The sequence below is a fragment of the Rhincodon typus genome, chromosome 8, assembly GCF_021869965.1.
Source record: "Rhincodon typus isolate 14 chromosome 8, sRhiTyp1.1, whole genome shotgun sequence".
Taxonomy (NCBI): domain Eukaryota; kingdom Metazoa; phylum Chordata; class Chondrichthyes; order Orectolobiformes; family Rhincodontidae; genus Rhincodon; species Rhincodon typus.
Window position 1 is genome coordinate 37042775 of NC_063339.1, and position 20674 is coordinate 37063448.

Genomic DNA, 20674 nt, shown 5'->3' on the forward strand with positions numbered 1-20674 from the left:
CTCAGAATGGTAGCGCTCTCATGTCTTTGGAGATTCACAGGGTTGAGTTTTGACGTAGCTTTGGCAACTGGCTGCAATGCATTTTCATTGGTTGCACACATAATAATCCCTGATAGTGGAAGGAGTAAATATTTAGGGTGGTTGGTGATCAAGCAGATTGTTTTGTCCTTTTGTTTAGCCTCGAGTATTGTTGGAGATGTACACATCCAGGCAAGTAGAAAGTATTCCACCTCACTCCAGTGTCATCTACATTGTAAAAATTTCTTTTCAGGAATTAGTCAAGTCATTGCCATATTATAATTAACTTCTGATTTGTACTCAATGTCAGTGGTGCAGCTGGTCCAGGTGTGTTTCTGGTCAACAGGGACTCTTCAGATGTGAAAGCTTTGACGATGGTAATGCCAGTGAATTTCAAGAGGAGATGGCTACATTCTCCCTTGCTCGAAACTCCACTGCATAGTGAATGTAGGACTCATTTGTTACTCCTACTTACAAGGCCAAATCTGCAATGTGGCCATGGTTTGCTGCATGTGGGCAGAGACTGCTTCATCACACGAGCATTTGAGAATGGACAATGAACAACTCAAATTTTGACATTATGATTAAGTGCGGATCATAAAAGAAAGTTGCAATGAGGTGTGGTCTCTGTGAAACCCAAAGTGAATACTGGTGACCAGGCTAGTTCTGTGTAAATGCCGTTTGATAGTGCTGTCACTGGCCTCAACTGTAGTTGTTGATAATTCAGAGTAGCTGACAGAGCAGTAATTATCAGGACTGAATTTGTGCTGCCTTTAATGGTTAGGATATATAATTTTTGTTGCTAAGTAGAAGTCAGTGTTCTAGTTATGTTGGAATAGCATGGCTCAAGATGCAGCTGATTCTGGAGCACATCTTGCAACAATGTAGCCATGCTGCTTTGGGGGACCACCGTTCTTTATCATATATCTAGCCCACTTGGTCATTTCTTGATATCACAAAAGGGAACCAAGTTGATGAAAGGCTGGATTCAGTGATGGTGAGGATCTCAGGAATAGATTAAGGTAGATGAACCACTTCACACTCTAGCATCATTGCAAATGTTTCAGCAATTTCTTTTGCAGTAATGCTGGGTTCTACCCAACTGAGGCTGTCGATGTTCATGCAGTGTCCTTCTCAAATTAGATGGTCAATTCTACAACATCATTCACAAATGCACCTGACAAAACTTCACGTGTCCATCCACAAAGATAGAGAAAAAAGGACAGGTTCAGTCCAGGGATATGGAGACTACTGAATTGGTCTGAGCTGAAAATTTATGACAAAGAGGGCAACTCAGAAGAGAGTGACCATAGACAATGATGTGGTCTCATGGACAAACGGGTAGCAAAGTAGTAAGTTGTGCAGGGCAACAGTAGCAAGAAGAATTACATAGCTGACTCGTAAAGGTGGGTGCTTTCGTTTGCCCACAAGTCCTAAATGGCTTGTAATAACCTGGATGTCAGGATAAAGAATAGAAGAGAGTTCGTGCAATAATGTTTTGCTGAGGGAAGGTGAATGGTCAGAGGTTATGGTTCAAAAGCTGTAAATGAGTTACGAGATAGCAGGTAAAGTAAGACATTAAGAGTGGTGAAGTCAGAGTGCCTCCGCATGCTATGTGCTAGTGAATATACAAATAGTAAGACAGGTTTAATGCCTAGTTAGAAAGATAGTATGGGGGGTGGTGGGGAAGGATTCAGATTCATCAAATATCATGGCTACAGCATAGTTGGGATCAACTTTCATTCCTAAAAAGTGGGGCACTCAACTGAAAATAATGTTCTAGCTGAGACCTAACCAGAGATTTGTAAAGGTTTCAGCATGACTTTTGTGGTTAATGGCTGTATTTACAAAAGAATTTGATGTGCTTTCCTACCGCTACAGCAAACTACCCTGCCACCTTTACAAATCTGTGAATCTGCATCCTGTAAGGGCCCTATATGCTTTTGGGGGTAAGAAATCCGATTTTACGTGGAGTAATGGTTCCTTTAAGGACTAGGGACTGAGTTCTAGCAAAAATCGCTGAGCTCTACCAAATAGTTCATGTGATCAGGTTGCCTGGGAGATGAACAATATAAAACAAAAAAAAAAGGGTCAACAAGTAGAGGGGCGAGTTCTTGGTTCAAGCAGCTTAGCTTGGGAGTTTAGAAGAAGTTGAAGGAAACATCTTGTTTAGCAGAATTCAGCTGAAATTCTGGGTATTAACAAAAAAAAGGTTAGAACTGGTCAACTAAAGGACTGTAACAGTGACGTGCATTTTTGGCATATCCAGGCTGAAAGAGGAAGAGAGGAGAGAGACAGAGAGAGGGAGAGAGAGAGATTTTGTATACAAAACTCTTTAAATACAGAACATTAGAATGAGAAAAGTGTCAGGGTGTGGGGGTAGGGCTAGGGCTAGGGCTGGGAGGTTTGGAACTTTAGAACACTTGCAGGAGATTTGAAAGGACAGCCTTGATGGATATATACAAAAGGCTGAAGAAATCTTATTCCAAATACAAGTTATTAACAGTACCCAGATCAAGCTGTTAAACATCCAAATTTTGATCAGTATGTAACTGAGGGTTGGGAGGCGTGTGGGGGAGGGGAGAGGAAAATTGAGTCTTGTGCTTCATTTGGAATTTAAGCAATTATATGCAACACATTTTCGTTATCCTTAACAAAACTGATTACTTAACAAAATAATTCACATTTTTTGATTTTTCTACCGTAAAATTCTTTCATTTAAACTGTGGAACTTTGTGGCTTCGTTCTTTTAATAAATAGCTGGTCTCATTCAAGATCATAATAATCCTTGGTCCCTTGGCTCCTGTACTCGCCGCCTTCATAACATTCCTCCCAAAATTCACTACATACATAACTATATTAAATTACTTTGTCCACATGTCTCCCTATTGTATTAATCTGTCTGTGCTTTCCAGAAGTGTGCCACTATCTTACCAAGTTTTGTATCATCCACATGCTTCTAAACAGTACCCAAGTTTAGCATGGGAAGGGAATTGAGAGAGATACTAGAGTCTTAATGGTTCAGAACAAAAAGTCCCTTAATTTGTAAAATCTACATAGCTTGAGGAAACAAGAGTGTTTCAACAAAAGGAATGCAATTCATACTTTGCATAAAAATCTCTAGACAACCACCAGAAAAATTAAGATTCCAATAGATGTTTGGTGAAATTTCATGTAGAGCTACACAAGACCATATATTTTGATAGAAAGAATGAGGAGGGAAATACAAAATAAATGGCAAGACTTTAAAAAGGAGGAGCAGAAGACTACAGCTTCAAGAACAAAAATTGTTAAAATAGGAGAACAATTTAATGAGGCTGCAACAATGAACAAAGGCATTTAAATTGTAGCAAATGGATGCAAAATGAAAAGACCGTTGTAATGCTAAGCCTTACAAAGGATCTTAGAAAATATACAATATAAAAGTTGGCATTTCAGCTCCTTGAGCCTGATCTTCCATCTCAACACCATTTTCCTGCACTATCCCTATAATCTTTGAGATTTTTAATATTTATAGATCTATGTCCTGAACCTATTTAATGATTGAACATCCAGACTCCTTTGGGGTAAAGAATTCCAAAGATTCACAATCCTCTGAAAGAGATTCTCAGTCCTCAAGGACTTACCCTTATTCCAAGACTGTGTTCCCTGGTTGCAGAACTGCAGCCAAGGGAAACATTCTTTCTGCATACATCCACTAAAGCACTATAAGAATTTTCTATGGCTTAGTGACAGGCCCTCTTTTTCCTTCTAAACTCCAGAGAATATAGGTTCAGTTTCCACCATACCTCCTCAGTGGACAATTCCAGCATCACTGGAATCAATCTGATGTATCTTTGCTGAACTCTGTCTATGGCAGGTGTATCTTTCCTCAGGTAAGGAGCCCAAAACTACACAGTATAATCCAGGTGCAGCTGCACCAAAGCACCGATTGGATTACATTTAGAATACTGTGTTCAGTTCTAGGAATTTCACTTCACAGGGTGTCAAGGTCATTGAAAAGATGCTAAAGAGACAGCAGTTTTAAAGATTACACTAGGGAAATTGGGTTTTACACAAAAAGAGGTCTGATACAGATGTTTAAAAATAGATACAAAGAACTGCAGATGCTAGTAATCTAGAACAAAAACAGAGTGCTGGAAAAACACAACAGATCTGGCAGCAGGCAGCATCCATACAGAGAAAGTTTCAACGGGTCACTGGACTCGAAATGTTTTGTTTATAAAGCTGAGTTTTGCGAAGGTAAATATGAGAAAAAACAACTCTCTCTTGGTCAGAAGTTATTCTTGAGAGATCATAAATTGAATTTTGTCAATTATCGAATGAAGAAGGAAATTAAGTGCTTTTCAAAACAAAATGCAGAAACTTGTTAGGATGTGAAATGCACAGCCAGAAACAAAGTGGAGCAGTATTCTCAATTTCCTCTAGAAAGCAAAGTGGATAAATATTTGAAAAATGAGAATAAATGGCACAGGGAAAAGGAACAAATGGAGAACTCTTCCAGAGAGTTATCACAGATATAATCAACACATATTGCATATGATATTGTCCATGCCCTGATACACTACAAATTAAAGTAACTATTTTTACTGATAGGCCTTAATTTTTAAAAAAATTCATTCACAGGATGTGGGCATTGCTGAATAGGCCAGCATTCATTGCCCATCCCTAATTGCCCAGAGAGCAATTGAGAGTCAACCACATTGCTAGTGCTTGAAAATCAAAATATATTTGAAATGAATACTCACAAAGATTGCCATTGATAATTTTGCTGTAGTCCACCTGTCCTCGCATAGCTCGTATCCTCTTCAGCTTTGCCTCCTGACTTTCCATACGTTCTTTCAGTTTTTGTAATTTTTCACTTTCTGAAATAGACTGCTGTTGACGTCTCTCTTGTTGTTTCAGATAACGTAAACGCTGCTCCTTTGGGGGGGGAAGAAAGAAACAAGGTGATCACTGATTTTGCTTTTTCAAATTAAAATCTTGCAACACAAATATGCACACTACATTAGTGGGTAAATCAACATCTGAGTATTTAAACAAAAAGCAGAATACTGTGGATACTGGAAATATGAAATAAAAGGAAAAAAGTGCTAGAAATAGCAAGCAAGTTTGGCAGTACCTATTTAAAAAGAAACACAGATGATGTTGCTAGATTTATGAATATTTCTAGCACTGTTCATACCTAAATTGGAATATTACAATTTTACACTTCAAAAACCTCCATTTGCTGTGTTTCATCAAAGATACAAGGTATCCAAAAGTGAAGATTAAATATTATGATAGATTGACTTGTGGAACAATGTCTTGTTTCAGAATTATGACAGATCAAGAGTGATGGTGGGCAAGAACAACATTTTGCCTGAGAGTTCTACTCTCTTGAATGGCAACAATATGACTTTGTGCTTACATTTCCCTTGCAAATCCAGTTTGGTATTCTTGCTTCTTGTTTCCAAAATCCAGCAAATCAGTGCAAAATAGTTCACAGATCAGTGAAGTATGAAAATGTAAAATTAAGTGGATATTCTGTTAATTTAAACTTACACTTTGAATGAGTGACTACATGTCTATGTTAGCTTTTATGTTTTCACAACTACCTACACAAGTACAAGAGTCACCAGATAATTTTGTAAAAGAAAATTCCAAAATCAAGCGAGCAATTAAGGCATTAAGTTTAAAGCAGAAACTAAGCAGTACGAGAACATGAAATTTTGCTGAAGGCAAGTTCTCAGTATTGTAGACAGAGGGAGGTGGTATGAGATGATCTTGCTACCATTCCTGATCTTGCACCTGCGAGTTTGTTTACTCGAAAGTAGATCTCTCGCAAGAAAGGACTATTATGATCCTCAAGAACGCTTTGTTGCCAAAAGATTTGAATTAAGCACAACAGTAGCTTGTTTCTAATCGCTGTCGACCCAGAACTTTTTTTTTTAAGAAACAGCCAACACGTGCATCCAGGGAGACAAAAATAAACCACTTTATGGGACCCCAGAGTCAAGTTGGAAACCAAACTTCCCTTAAAGTTTCAGACAAAGACACATAACACTATTGAGAAATTATTCTAGATTGAGTATAATCTATATCACATGTCCTTGTTTGAATATTCAATTACCTCAAGGTAGATTTAAAAATTGTATGTAACTTTAAAGTAGAATTGTTATGTTATAACTATGTTTAGTTATCGCACACTTCTCAATATGGCAGTGAGTCCAGAATTGATTCTTATAATGAAGTCATTAGCACGTACTAAAAGGTTGCAGTCTCATACTTAAATCTTCACAAACTTAAACACCAATATCAAGAATCTATAATTCTTAATTCAGGATTTTCAAAAGTTCTAACTGGTTAACTTACAGCAAGTTGTTTCTGCTGTAATATTCCTGTCGATATTCTGTTTTGAAATGATTTTGCTAGTTTGGGAACTTCTCAGGATTAGTGGTGGACATTTCATTGCAGGACCCAGATTTTAGCTAAAAAGCTGACTAAGTTCCTTTAATGATCTGAAAACTTCTTATCATGCCAGGGGATAAAGTTAGTAAAACCATTGACAACTTCAGGGCCAAGGAACTTTATTTTTAATCCCCTTTCACTAGTCAGTAACGTTGAGCTTGACAGTAATAACCCCACCTGGTAATACCCAACTCAGTGAAGGCCAAAGATAAAGGCTGTCCCATGCTTATTTTTATACTTCAGTATCAGTTACAGCATAAATTTTGTACCATTATCTGATGGCTCTGTCTAAAAACCATTGTAGTTAATTTGCAGCATGACTTAATTGAGAAGCATATGCTGATAATTATGGTGCACTTTATAACAAGCAGTCACAGTCAAAGACACTACAGTGTGTATAAAATCCCAATGGTACCACCAAGATGACAATATGCCTGACTGACTGCTACGAAGGACAAAAGCCATTGGTATCAGGTTTCATCAGTAACAGAAAATGCAGTAACAAAAACAGATTTATAGCCAATTCCTCACTTGGAAAATTATACTGGCAGGGTTGATAGTACTTCATTTCTTTATAAGATTGATTTATAAAAGGGGTACTGACACGTACCACTGATGTCAAAAGCTATAGAAATATCAACTTTTGACATAATGCATTTGCTGTGGCAACGTAGAGTGATGCTATTTAGTTTTAGAACTACCCCAACAAGACTTAAGAATAAAGTCATAACTAGAGTAGGTATTGAGGCTCTTTCACTCCCTAACATGTTTTGCAGAACTCACACCATCCTTATTCACTCTTGGCTAGGTAAAATGCCTGTTAATCAATGCTCAAATTTTCTATATTCCTACATATAGCACCAATAGGATTTCATGTGCTTCTCGCAATACCTCCCTACAACATTTGGGTAGTACTCCATTCCTCATCTGCAGGTCGATGGGGATGTTTTCGCGTCATCAGAACTCCGCTTTTAAAACAACACTATGGGAACTCCTTCAGTCTCACTTTCAGTATGAGCTGCCTGTATTATTTTGCTTATCTTTGAATTTGCTTTCTGAGCCTCAACTAATTAAAATATGTTCACCATACTGTTATGTTAACTATACTGTTCTTTTGAACCAGCTTTTCCTTGAAAACAGGTTCCGCTACTGTAACCTTGGTTTGTGGTATTCAGATTTCTGGTGACGGACTTTGCTTAATTACTGCTCCGATTACTGCAGGATGGAAAAGTAGTTGGAACGGGCTCCTGTAACTGTGTCTCTTTAACCTCATTTGGGATTTCAGTGATTATACACAAAGCTATAACTTTTATTCTTGCCAAATAATTATTTAGAAGTAAGTCAGCTTCAATCACGGGTAATTTCGTAATAACTCTTACTATACCATTGCTCCAGACAGAAGTTGCGCTCTAGCCACATCTTGTGCAACAAAAGCAGGATATACTTTCCACTTAATCCAATTTATTAACACTTTGCCTTTCACTGTGCTCTTTGGAGGGAAGACTACGTCCTTCTCCTGCAAGAGTGTCTGAGTAGTTCCTTTGTCTCTTAAATGTCGTTATGAGTTTAGCTGCATTATTTGAAGATGGGTTATCTTTCCTTTTGACAAAAACCTTTCACATCTCTCAGCTACCTTATTCACCTCACCTGGATTCACAGCAAGTTTAACCTCCGGTTTCTTTGTTGTGGTTGAATTTGGTCTCTAGTATTTTCTTTTGAGAATTCCTTTCTCAGACTCACTCAAACAAACCCGTGGAGTCACAGTGATTTTTTTTTACAGCATAAAAAAAAGAGGTCTTTTGACCTATCGTATAGGTGCCAGTCAAACATCCATCGATTTCAATCCCTTTTTCCAGCACTTGCCTCATAGGCTTGGGTGCTATGTGCTCATCCAAACAGTTTTTAATTGTCGAGGGGTTCCGTCTCTATCACCCTTTCAGGCAGAGATTGGCAGATACCTAAAACACTGTGGATGAAAAATTGTTTCTTCAAATTTCCTCTAAACCTTCTACTACTTCCTTTAAAACGGTGTCCCTGGTTATTGACCACTCTACGAAAGAAATAGTTTCTCCCTAAGTACCCTGTTTGTACACCTTACAACTCTGCACAACTCAATCAGATATCCCCCTCAGCCTTACTATGCTCGAAGGAAAATAACCCAGCCTATCTAGTCTCTCTTCACGGCTGCATTGCTCCAGCTTAGGCAACATCCTGGTGGAAAAAAAAGCCTAATAAATTACTGATGCTGGAAATCAGGAGCAAAAACAGAAATTGCTTGAAAAATTTAGCAGGTCTGGCAGCATCAATGGAGACAAAGCAACACTTCTTTTCCTTTGAGAGATAGTAGGAACTGCTGATGCTGGAGACTCTGAGGTAACACGGTGTAGAGCTGGATGAACACAGCAGGCCAAGCAGCATCAGAGGTGCAGGAAAGCTGACGTTTCGGGCCTAGACCCTTCTTCAGAAATGGGGGAGGGGAAGGGATTCTGAAATAAATAGGGAGAGAGAGGGAGGCAGATAGAAGATGGATAAAGGAGAAGATAGGTGGAGAGGAGACAGACAGGTCAAAGAGGCGGGGTTGGAGCCAGTGAAGGTGAGTGTAGGTGGGGAGTTAGGGAGGGGATAGGTCGGTCCAGGGAGGACGGACAGGTCAAGGAGGCGGGATGAGGTTAGTGGGTAGGAGATGGGGGTGGGGTTTGAGGTGGGAGGAATGTTTAGGGAGGCGGGGACTAGCTGGGCTGGTTTTGGGATGCGGTCGGGGGAGGCGAGATTTTGAAACTTGTGAAGTCCACATTGATACCCTTGGGCTGCAGGGTTCCCAAGCGAAATATGAGATGCTGTTCCTCCAGCTTTCGGGTGGCGTCATTGTGGCAATGCAGGAGGCCCAGGATGGACATGTCGTCCAAGGAGTGGGAGGGGGAGTTGAAATGGTTCGCGACTGGGAGGTGTAGTTGTTTGTTGCGAACTGAGCATAGGTGTTCCGCAAAGCGGTCCCCAAGCCTCCGCTTGGCTTCCCCGATGTAGAGGATACCACAAAGGGAACAGCGGATACAGTATACCACATTAGCAGATGTGCAGGTGAACATCTGTTTGATGTGGAAGGTCTTCTTAGGCCTGGGATGGAGGTGAGGGGGGAGGTGTAGGGGCAGGTGTAGCACTTGCTTCGGCTGCAGGGAAAAGTGCCGGGGTGGTGGGGCTGGAGGGGAGTGTGGAGCGGACAAGGGAGTCACGGAGAGAGTGGTCCCTCTGGAAAGCAGATAAGGGTGGGGAGAGAAAAATGTCTTTGGTGGTGGGGTCAGATTGCAGATGGCGGAAATGTCGGAGGATGATGCGTTGGTGGGGTGGTACATGAGGACGAGGGAGATTCTGTTTTGGTTGTTATTGCGGGGAGGGGGTGTGAGGGATGAGTTGCGGGAAATGCGGGAGACACGGTCAAGGGCATTTTCGACCACTCTGGAGGGGAATTTGTGGTCCTTGAAAAAAAAAAGAGGACATCTGGGATGTCCGGGAGTGGAATGCCTCATCACGGGAGCAGATGCGGCGGAGGCGAAGGCCTTTTTGCAGGAAGGTGGGTGAGAGGAGGTGTATTCTAGGTAGTTGTGGGAGTCGGTAGGTTTGAAATGGATATCGGTTTCCAGGTGGATGCCAGAGATGGAGACAGAGAGGTCCAGGAAGGAGAGAGAGCTATCAGAGACGGTCCAGGTGAACTTAAGGTTGGGGTGGAAGGTGTTAGTGAAGTGGATGAACTGTTTGAGCTCCTCGTGGGAGCACGAGGCAGCGCCGATGCAGTCATCGATGTAACAGAGGAAGAGGTGGGGGAAGAGGGCCAGTGTAGCTTTGGAAGAGGGATTGTTCCACGTATCCTACAAAGAGGCAGGCATAGCTTGGGCCCATGCGGGTACCCATGGCCACCCCCTTTGTCTGTAGGAAGTGGGAGGAATTGAAAGAGAAGTTGTTGAGGGTGAGGACGAGTTCGGCTAAGCGCATGAGGGTATTAGTGGAGGGGGACTGGTCGGGCCTGCGGGACAGGAAGAAGCAGAGGGCCTTTAGGCCATCTGCATGGGGAATGCAGGTGTATAGGGACTGGACTTCTTTTCCTTTCCTTGCCTTGCCTTGACCTCTCAGTCTCCATTTCGGGGAATAAACTGTCCACTGCCATCTACTACAAAGCCACTGACTCCCATAGCTACCTTCACTACAGCTCTTCACAACCCACGTCGTGCAAGGATTCCATCCCATTCTCCCAGTTCCTTCGCCTATGTCAGCACCTGCTCGGACGATGCTTCCTTCCAAAACACTGCTGCTGACATGGCTTCCTTCTTCCACAATCGTGGTTTCCCATCCACTGTGTTGAGAGGGCCCTCAACTGCATCCGACTAATTACCCGTGCTTCTGTTCTTGCCCCTTCTCATTACTCACAACAGCGTGATTGGGTCCCCCCAATTCTCACTTTTCACCCCACCAGCCTCCGCATTCAAAGAATGATGGTCATTTCAAACAACTCCAGCAGAATGCCACCACCAAACTTTTTTTTCTCATTCCGCCATCTGCATTTTGCAGGGATTGTTTCCTCCAGGACACCCTAGTCCATTCCTCGACCACCAACACCACCACCCCTTCCCACAGCACGTTCCCATGGAACCCCAGAAGGTGCAACACCTGCTCCTTCACCTCCTCCCTGTTCACCATCCAAAGGCATAGTCTTTCCAGGTGAAGCAGCATTTCACCTGTACCTCCTCCGATCTCGTATATTATTTTTGCTGCACCCAATGTAGCCTATTACACACTGGAGAAAATAAACGCAGACTGGGTGACTGTTTTGCAGAACACCTCTGGTCCTTGCTCAAGGCATGACCCCAATCTTCCTGCAGCCGGTCATTTTAACACACCATCTTGCTCGCATGCCCATTTGTGTGTGCGTGGCATGCTGCAATGCTCCAGCAAATCACAGCGCAAATTGGAGGAGCAACATCTCAACTTCAAACCAGGCAGTTTCCAACTTTCTGGGCTCAATATTCTGTTCAACACCTTCAAATTGTGAACCCATTCCTTCCCTTTCTTTTAGCTTTGCTTGTTACATTCTCTGTCACTCGGTCTCCCCTTTCCCCACCCCAGTGGAACTGTCTGTTCTTTCCAGTCTGGCAGTTAGACACACCATTGTTCTGCCATTCTCACATTCCGATCACTTAATCTGAACTAAGAACATCCTTTCTCCAACAGCACTCCAACCGCCCCCTCCCAATATTTCCTAAATGCTGCCCCCTCCTCACCACTAACTCTGATGAATAGTCATCTAGATTCAAAATGCTAGCTTGCTTTCTCTCCAAAATGCTGCCTGATTTGCTGTGATCTTCAGCACTTTTTGTTTCCAGAACTGTCATTAACTTGAAACCCTAGAAATGGTATGAATGGCTAATAAGTGTGATTATATCCTGCTGATAACTGTGATCTAAACATGTGACAGTGATGTGAACAAAGTTAATGTCCAAATCCACTTACACCAAATCCACTTGGGTTGCAAATAGATAGTCAGGATTTCACATTAATTTTACCTTGTAGCTATTATCCTGCTACAATGCAATATTCACTGCTAGTTTCCTTCCAAAGTGTCCAAAGCCATTTTAAAAACCTTGAATGCATCGTGGAATTCAGTGGGTTATATACAAGACTGGAGAAATTTCAGCTGAAAATTCCTCAATCTGTGCCAGTATTTAAGTTAGTAGACTGTGCAAATATATCGAGTGAAGAAAGACAACGTTTTTGACAAGAGTTAAATTTGCAGAAAGACAAACTGCTTGAACAAATATTGGAATCACTAAAAAAAAATTCTTTGGAAAGGACTGCTTTTCAGCACTGTTCATAGTGCAATGAGACAATCTGGCATATGACAAAAAAAGGAGGACACAATGTTGTCAATGAGCCGTCAAAGCAGACAGTAGAAAAGAACTTTAATGGAAATGAGGACAGAAATGTTTTTAAATATTCTGAGAAGTGAAAAGAATTTAGGATTTGCAATAAAAGAATGAACACCAGGAATGCCTAAGGTGTAGTCAATGCATATTTTTGGCATGATTCAAAATAACACCAAGTCATGAATTGTCCCAAACAGTTAATGGATTCCAAAACTAAACACAAACTAAAGATTTGGAGGCAGATCATGGAAATATGGAACCAAGATAGGGCTTTACTGGTTACAAGAATTTCAGGTCAGTGTTAATTATTATGTTTGTCCCAGAATCTATCAACTGTGCTGTTACACACAGCAGAAACATATCTACAGTGTCTGCATCGGACTGACTACAATGCTACAAGACACTGTATACTAAGGATTGGAGAAAGTCAAAGTTTTGGAGAATTCCATTAGTTTCAGGTTTGGGGTGATAAAACACTAGAATCTTGTAAAAAGAGTTATTTCTTGTAAAATAGTTGGAATAAATCATTTTATTAGAACAGAAATAGTATGTAATGTATAAAGCACAGATGAAACTGGCTGTAGAAAACAATGAAACAATTATGTTTAGAAAATCAGCAAAATTGAAATTTACGTAATTGTGACATTATTATATTCCTTTAATGTAATACAACCTCTCCATTCAAAAAAATTAAAATGATACTCACGAAGGACAGAAACTTGGAAGACAAAGTTAATTGTGTTAAAACTACGAAAGCTCTCTATTCAAAAGATTAAAAAATTTAGTAGAGGATACAAGAATAAGGGATGAAAATCCAATGAATAACCCAATAACACCATAAGAGATAAGCAATAGATGTGTCAGAAATATGAAAGGACACAGTTTAAATCTCTCAGAAATCTGCCCTTAGCAAGGAATTTTAACAAGGTAGTGGCCACAGATATAAAGGTGCAGGATAAAGAAAATAAAACATGTTATGTTTTGCACTTTTCGCAATTCGGCAATACATAATAAAGACAAGAAATCTTCAACATTGTTGGAAATGGATTACAAATTTTCAGATTCTAAAGAGCTATAGAAAGTAATGAGGAATCAGGTATCTCTCATGTACATTGCACAACTATGAGGACCAGTTTGTTGGATGAAGGTTAGACAAGTTCTGATGATTAAAAATGAGGCCATCAGACCCAAAGGACAAGTACAAAAGTGGGTACTAAAGTTAAATATTTACCAAAAGCAGCCAGTGGAGAAATGCAACTATAAAGTAGAGCAGGGAAGGACACTTGAAAATATAAAAGATTGCACAGGATGACATGCAGGTGGTAAGGCCGATAGGATGGTAACATAATATACAAATAGTGGCTCTTGGAGACAACATGGCCTGGATGGAGATGAAAAACCTTGGATCAGAATCCTTTTGTTAGGAGGGGAAGATCCAGTAGTAACAGTCCAGAAAGAGATAGATAGTAGGATAGACAGCAAAGATTAACTGGTCAAGGAATAGGTACAGGCCAGGAATGTCAGCAGGAACAGAACTCATGTAATCAGAGAGTTTTATTGGCAATGAACAAATTAGTAGGCAAATTAATAAGAGCTGCTGAACAATAAAATCATAAAGCTGGTGATAAGTTGAGGTGTACATGGAGGTGTCGGGTAGGTGACAAGAGGCCTATCACATAAATGAATATGCATGGAAGATGTATTTACTGTTTGGACGTATAGCTAAAGCAAGGCTAGAAAGATGTTTTGAAAAAAGATACCGGGGAATGAACATATAAAAGAGTAGATTCATCTGGGCTGCAATTGGTTTTGTTAGCAACAAACACTTGGGAATGTTGATCAATTGTTATTAAAACTGGATTTCTGCAAAAGGATCAACTCAAATGAGATGTGTTTCTTCACCTTCCAAAAGAGCCACAAATGCAGTGGGGACACTCTGGAAGTTTAGTAAATGTGAATATGTTTAGACAATGCTTCTAGAGTTTAATAAATCTCAATAAGGCTTGTCTTATTTTATCTTCAGTTGAAAGCAGATCCATGTTTTACTAGCACCAACAAGGGCAGTTTTCAGACATCTACATTATACACATAGATGAATTTTTTTGTGGGATCAGAGCAATGAATTTGAAAACATTCTCAAAACTGGGAGTCAGGTTTCAGGGGAAAGATCCTCTAGTTTGGAAATCAGGCAGAATGTATTGAATGCTGCTTTGCATCAGCAATCTTATTTGGAAAATGATGGTAGGACCTCACAGAAAGATGCAGCAGCTTCCAAAACTGAAATGAAGTAATTGTGAAGTCTAATTGATCAGTTTTGAGATCTTAAGAATATGAAATTATGCCCTAAAAATTTGTGACCTCTTTCAGGAGATAACAAGCAGAATAGATAAAGGCAAAGCAGTGGATATAATGTATTTAGATTTTCAGAAGGCATTTGATAAAGTGCCACACGTTAGGCTACGCAATGAAATAAGAGTCCATGGTGCTGCACGTAATATATGAGCATGGATAGAGAATTTGCTAACTAACAGAAGACTGTTAGGATAACAGGACATTTTCAGGATTGCAACCTGAAACCAGCGATGTGCTGCAAGGATCAGTGCTGGGGTCACAATTAATCACAACGTATGCTGATGACTTAGATGAAGAAAGTCAATATACTCTTGCCAATTTTGCTGATGACACAAAAATATGTGGGAAGGCAAGTGGTCAAAGAATCTGCAGATGGATATAGACAGGTTGTGAAATTGGGCAAAACTTGGCAGATGGAATATAATGTGGGTAAATGAGAGGTTATGCACTTTGGCAGGAAGAATAGATGAGCTGAATATTATTTAAATGGAGAAAGATTACAGAACAGAGGGATTTGGGACTCTTTGTCCATGAATCACAAAAGGCTAGCATTCGAGTTCAGTAGGAAAGGCTACTGGAATGTTGGCTTTCATTTCAAAGGGAATTGATTATAAAAGTTGCAGGCTTTGCTGAAACTATACAAGGCATGAGCCAGACCACACTGGAATACTGCGAACTCCTTATCAAGGGAAAGGTGGACTAAAACTGCAGGCAATCCAAGAAGGCTCATTCAGCTGATAGCAGGTATGGGGATACTGTCATGATGACAGATTGAGTAGATTGGACCTGTACTCATTGGAATACAGAGGCACGAGAGGCAACCTTATTGAAATTTACCAAATTCTTAGAGGACTCTACAGGGTAGATGTGGGAGGGTCTAGGATGAGAAGGCATAATCTCAGACTAAGGAGTCACACGTTTAAGACAGAGGAGGTATTGCTTCTTTGAGGGTTACAAATATTTGAAATTCTGTACCACAGGGGGTCATCATTAAATATATTCGAGGCTGAGATAGATACATAGATTTTTGATCAGTAAGGGAATCGTGGGTCATGGAGAAAAGGCAGGTAAATGGAGATGAGGATTATCAGATCAGCCGTAATAGCATTGAATGGTAGACGAGACTCGATGGGCTAAATGGCCAACTTCTGATCGTATATTTTATTGTCTTATAACTATTAAAAATCTCAGGGTGGAAAATATTATTTGGATGAGCAAGACATGAAATTGTTATCATTGGGAAATGCCAGGAATATGAAACATTATTTTTTTTCCCCATTGAAAATTTCAGATGGGTTCTGAAGTGCAGTAGGGTTTATAACTTTTCTTTTTGCACAGGAAGGTAAATGCTGCCTTTTGGATTAACAACTTAAAACAATCAGAAGCAAAACAACCTGAGTGGCAGAAACTCTTGCTGTTGTGAGATGGTAGATATGATGTTTACATTGGGAAATATATTGGAAGAAATTCTCAAAAGAACTCAGCAGCCAATACATTGCCACAACAATAATGTGCCATGATAGCACAACCTACATTCAACAAAACGTGAGAGATAAAAGAGAAAGAGGATTAATGTTGCAGTTTTAAAACAGATGCTGTAGAACGTAGAAATCTTGGAAATGAAAGGGGTGGACAACAGCAGTCAGCTGAGTGCTGTATGAAGAGATACTGCAAAAAATACACTTGGAACTTTAAATGTACACTTAAGAGCAGAACGTACTACATTCAGTTTTGCAAAATATGCCATCATTTCATACTTTTTGATTAGTTAATCTTTCCAGTACTATTGAATGTGTATGAATTTATTTTCAAATTAAAAAGGCAAATATGTTAACAACTAATAAATCCATCATGAATGCCCACAACCTAATGGCATAGGGAGGTAGTGGTGGCTATATCAACATAGTTATTGAAAACACACTGTTTTGGCTTCAACCACTTTCTGTGCTAGTGAATTCCACAGGCCCACCACACTGAGTGAAGAAATTTCTCATCTCAGTCCTAAAAGGTTTACCTCTTATCTTTAAATTATGACCCCTTGTTCTGGACTCCCCAATCATCAAGAATTTCCTGCATCTAACCAGTCTAGTCATGTTAGAATTTTATAGGTTTCTACAAGATCCTGCCTCATTCTTCTAAATTCCAGTGAACACACCTAACCAATTCAACTTCTCATATCAGTCCAGCCATCCCAGGAATCAATTTGGTAAATCTTCAATGCAGTCCCTCTACAGCAAAAACGTACTTCCTCAGATAAGTAGACCAAAACTGCACACAATATTCCAGGTGCAGCCTCACCAATGCCCTGTAAAAGTACAGCGAGATATCCTCGTGGTTGAATCCTCTTGCTATGAAGGTCAACATACAGTTTGCCTTCTTTACTGTTTGCAGCACCTGCGCATTTACTTTCAGAGACTCGTGCACAAGGACACCCAGGTCTCAACTGACCATTCCCTCTCTCAGTTTACAGCCATTCAAATAATAATCTGCCTTCCAATTTTGCTACCAAAGTGGACAACGTCACTATCCACTTTATAATGCATCTGCCAAGCATTTGCCCACTCACTCAGCCTGTCAAAAATCACACTGCAACATCACAGCATCCACTTCACAACTCACCCTTGCACCCAACTTTGAGAGACCTGAAAATTTTGAGTTATTATATTTAGTTCCCTCATCGAAATCATTAACATATCTTGTGAACAGCTGGGCCCTAGTACTTAACCCTGAAGCACCCCTTTAAATACTGCTTGCCCTGAGAAAAAGACCCATTTGTTCCTACTCTGTTTCCTGTCTGCTGACTAGTTTTCTATCCACCTCAATATACTACCCCCAAATCCCATGTACTTTAATTTTACACATTAATGTCTTATGTGGGACTCTGCCCAAAAAGCCTTCTCAAAGTCCAAATAAATCACACTCATTGGCTCCTCTAATCAATTCTACTAGTCACATCCTCGAAGGATTCCAGTAGCTTTATCAAGCACGATTTCTCTTTTGTAAATCCCTGCTGACTCTGTATTTGATTCTACCACTGTTTTCTCAGTGCCCTGCAATGAAATCCTTTATAATGGATTCTAGCATCTTCCCAACACCTGACATCAGACTCACTGGTCTACAATTCCCTGTTTTCTCTCTACCTCCTTTTTTAAATAGTGGGGTTACATTACCTATCTTCCAATCTGGAGGAACTATTCCAGAATCTAATCTAATAAAAAGGTACTAATATTAATTAAGGGATAATTGGGTGAGAACTGAGTGCATAAACATGTTATAAAGTGTTTGAACAGGTTGGTTAGAAATATCAAAACATGGGAAACAAGCAAATCAGTGAGATTGGATTTTGTGGTTTGTGAATTAAAACTTTGGCTACAAAGCTATTTGACTAGACTGTCCACCTAGCCTTTCGACCTCTAGTTATTTAATATCATACACTGTGCAATCCCATGCATATCCTCAGTTGTGACCTTAAGAAGGAGGGAAGATCATTGAAGCAGCTCAAAGTGTTAACTAGGACACTCTGATGAATTCTTGCAATGATGTGCTGAGACTGCAAGGACTGTGCTTGTTGGAAGGCCCATCAGTTTTTTGTTCCAAGTATGACTCAAACAGCCAAATTTTCCCCAATTTCTATCCACTTCATTTTGTTAAGGTTCCTGGAAGCTACACCTGTACAAATGTTACTTTGATGTCAGGGGCAGTCACTCTCAGCTCACCTGTTAAGTTGAACTTTTTGTCCATGTTTGGATCAAGGAGGTATTAAGGTCAGGAGGTAAGTGTCCCTGGAAGAATCCAAAACCGAGCAGCAGACAGGAAGCTAGTTCTGCTTCAGTGCTGCTTGATGGCCCAGCCAACAACACCTTTCACTACTTTGCTTATGGTCGACATTAGATTGTTGGAGCGATATTTGCTGATGATTGACATTAGATTGTTGGAGTGAAATCTGGCTGTATTAATTTATCTTGTTCCTTGTGAACAGGACATATCTGAACAATTCCCACCAACTGTCGTACAGCTGCCAGTTTTGCTGTTGCACTAGATTGCTCAATCAGGCTCCTAGTTATATCTGCAGCACAAATCTTCAGGTTTACAACCAGGATGTTGTCAAGTAGCAAAAACTAAAGCAATAGCAATTAACAAAATTGAACAAGTACTTGATTGTCTACTTGAACAGCCATGATCTGTTGATCTAGTGCAGGAAACGGAGATCAGGGTCAGTAGCTCTTCATTAACAAATGTCAGATATTAAAGAGGAACATGGCAAATAGGAGCAAGAGTCAGCTGTTCAATGATATTATGACTGATGCTCTATCTCAAAACCATTTGGTTCCCTGTTCACACAGCCCTTTATGCCTTCAGTGTCTGGAAACAGAATCCACAGAATCCCTACAGTGTAGAAACAGGCCATTCGGCCCAACAAGTCCACAGTGACCCTCCAAAGAGCATCTCACCCAGACCCATTCCCCTACCCTATCCCTGTAACCCTGCATTTCCCATGACTAACACACCTAATCTATACATCCCTGAACACTATGGGAAATTTAGCATGGCCAATCCATCTAACGTACACATCTTTGGACTGTGGGAGGAAACTGGAGCACCTGGCGGAAACTCACGCAGACACAGGGAGAATGTGCAAACTCCACACAGACAGCCACCCAAGGGTGGAATTGAACCCAGATCCCTGGCATTCTGAGGCAGCAGTGCTACTGCCCGGAAAAATATTTTCCTTTCTTAAATATATTCAGTGACTTGCCCACCACCTTGTGTAAATTCCACAAGGCCACCATCCTCCGATAAGGAAATTTCTCATCATTTCAGTCCTAAATGTTCCACCATTTAAATAACTAAAACATGTATTCTGAGACCATGGCTCATTGTTCTAGACCCAGCTGGGGGAACATCATCCCTACATCTATTCTGTCTAGCCTGGTCAGAATTTTGTGTGTTTCAATGAGATCCCGCTTCACTCTTCAGAACTTCAGTGAATATAAAAACTAGTTTAGTATCTACCTTGGCAACCAACATCTGTTGTTGGGCCTCAATCTGGTGCTGTTGTCTAGAAGCCATTTCTTGCAGTTCTGAAAGTGTCAGCTCCACCCGAGGATTACCACCCTGTGTTAACAAAAATGAGATGTTAGCATTTATGGATATTTTGTAATTTAAAGGCTTATATTGAATTAACCAAAAACAGTCAACACTGGAGGTTTTAAATAGGACATCTTATTACAAGGATTGCTCTTTATCAACCAAACCACCTACAAATTTAACATTTTTAATGCCATTTGCTCCTAAGCTCAATAACTGAGATGCATAAATTCCTCCACTACAAGAAACAACAGACATGTCAAAATTTTTACATTTTCCAGAACATATACATGCTTTTTAAAACAATATTTTCCCTTGTTGAATTTGTCATCCAGTTCTCTGCAGTGTGTGTTAAACCATATCTGCCTTAGCTAATTAAAAAGTTTGTGCTCCTTTAAAGTTCAAGGCTTGATGATTTGTACAACCAGTTTCACAGGAATCAAGACATTTAAGATACTGGAGACCTTTCAGTCCATCATCTCCATGCCATTCAATGACAATCTAGTCTCAACTTCCTGTACAATAAACATTTAAGTACTTGTTAAACACGATTCTTACCATTTTAAAAAGGTGAGTTTCTGCCTCCACTAACTTTTTTTAAAAAGCGAGTCATTAGTCCCTACCACCATCCAGGTGAAAATATGTTACTTCACCTGCTGCCCTCTAATCCATCCACCAATTATTTGAAATCTATGCTCCTGGCTTTTTATCTCTGCTAGGTTGAATAAATTGTCCCTATTTATTTTATCTAGGTGCCACAGAATTTTATTCAGAACAGCCTCGGCTATCCAACCTTAGCTCAATACTAAAAGCTTTTCCAATTCAGGTAGCATCCAAGAAAATCTTTGCTGCAA

At 40.2% G+C, this 20674-nt stretch overlaps 1 protein-coding gene across 1 annotated transcript in view; it reads right to left on the reverse strand.

Moving 5' to 3' along the window:
- Nucleotides 1–4048: 4048 nt before the first annotated feature.
- The window catches only part of LOC125483709 (apoptosis-stimulating of p53 protein 1-like), a 50418-nt gene continuing 33792 nt past the window's right edge, over nucleotides 4049–20674 (reverse strand). The window contains exons 5-7 of the mRNA XM_048600096.1: nucleotides 19746–19847; nucleotides 4767–4941; nucleotides 4049–4053 (exon numbers count right to left, since the gene is read on the reverse strand). Coding sequence (XP_048456053.1) covers nucleotides 4049–4053; nucleotides 4767–4941; nucleotides 19746–19847 — 282 coding nt within the window. The remainder of the gene's footprint in view (nucleotides 4054–4766; nucleotides 4942–19745; nucleotides 19848–20674) is intronic.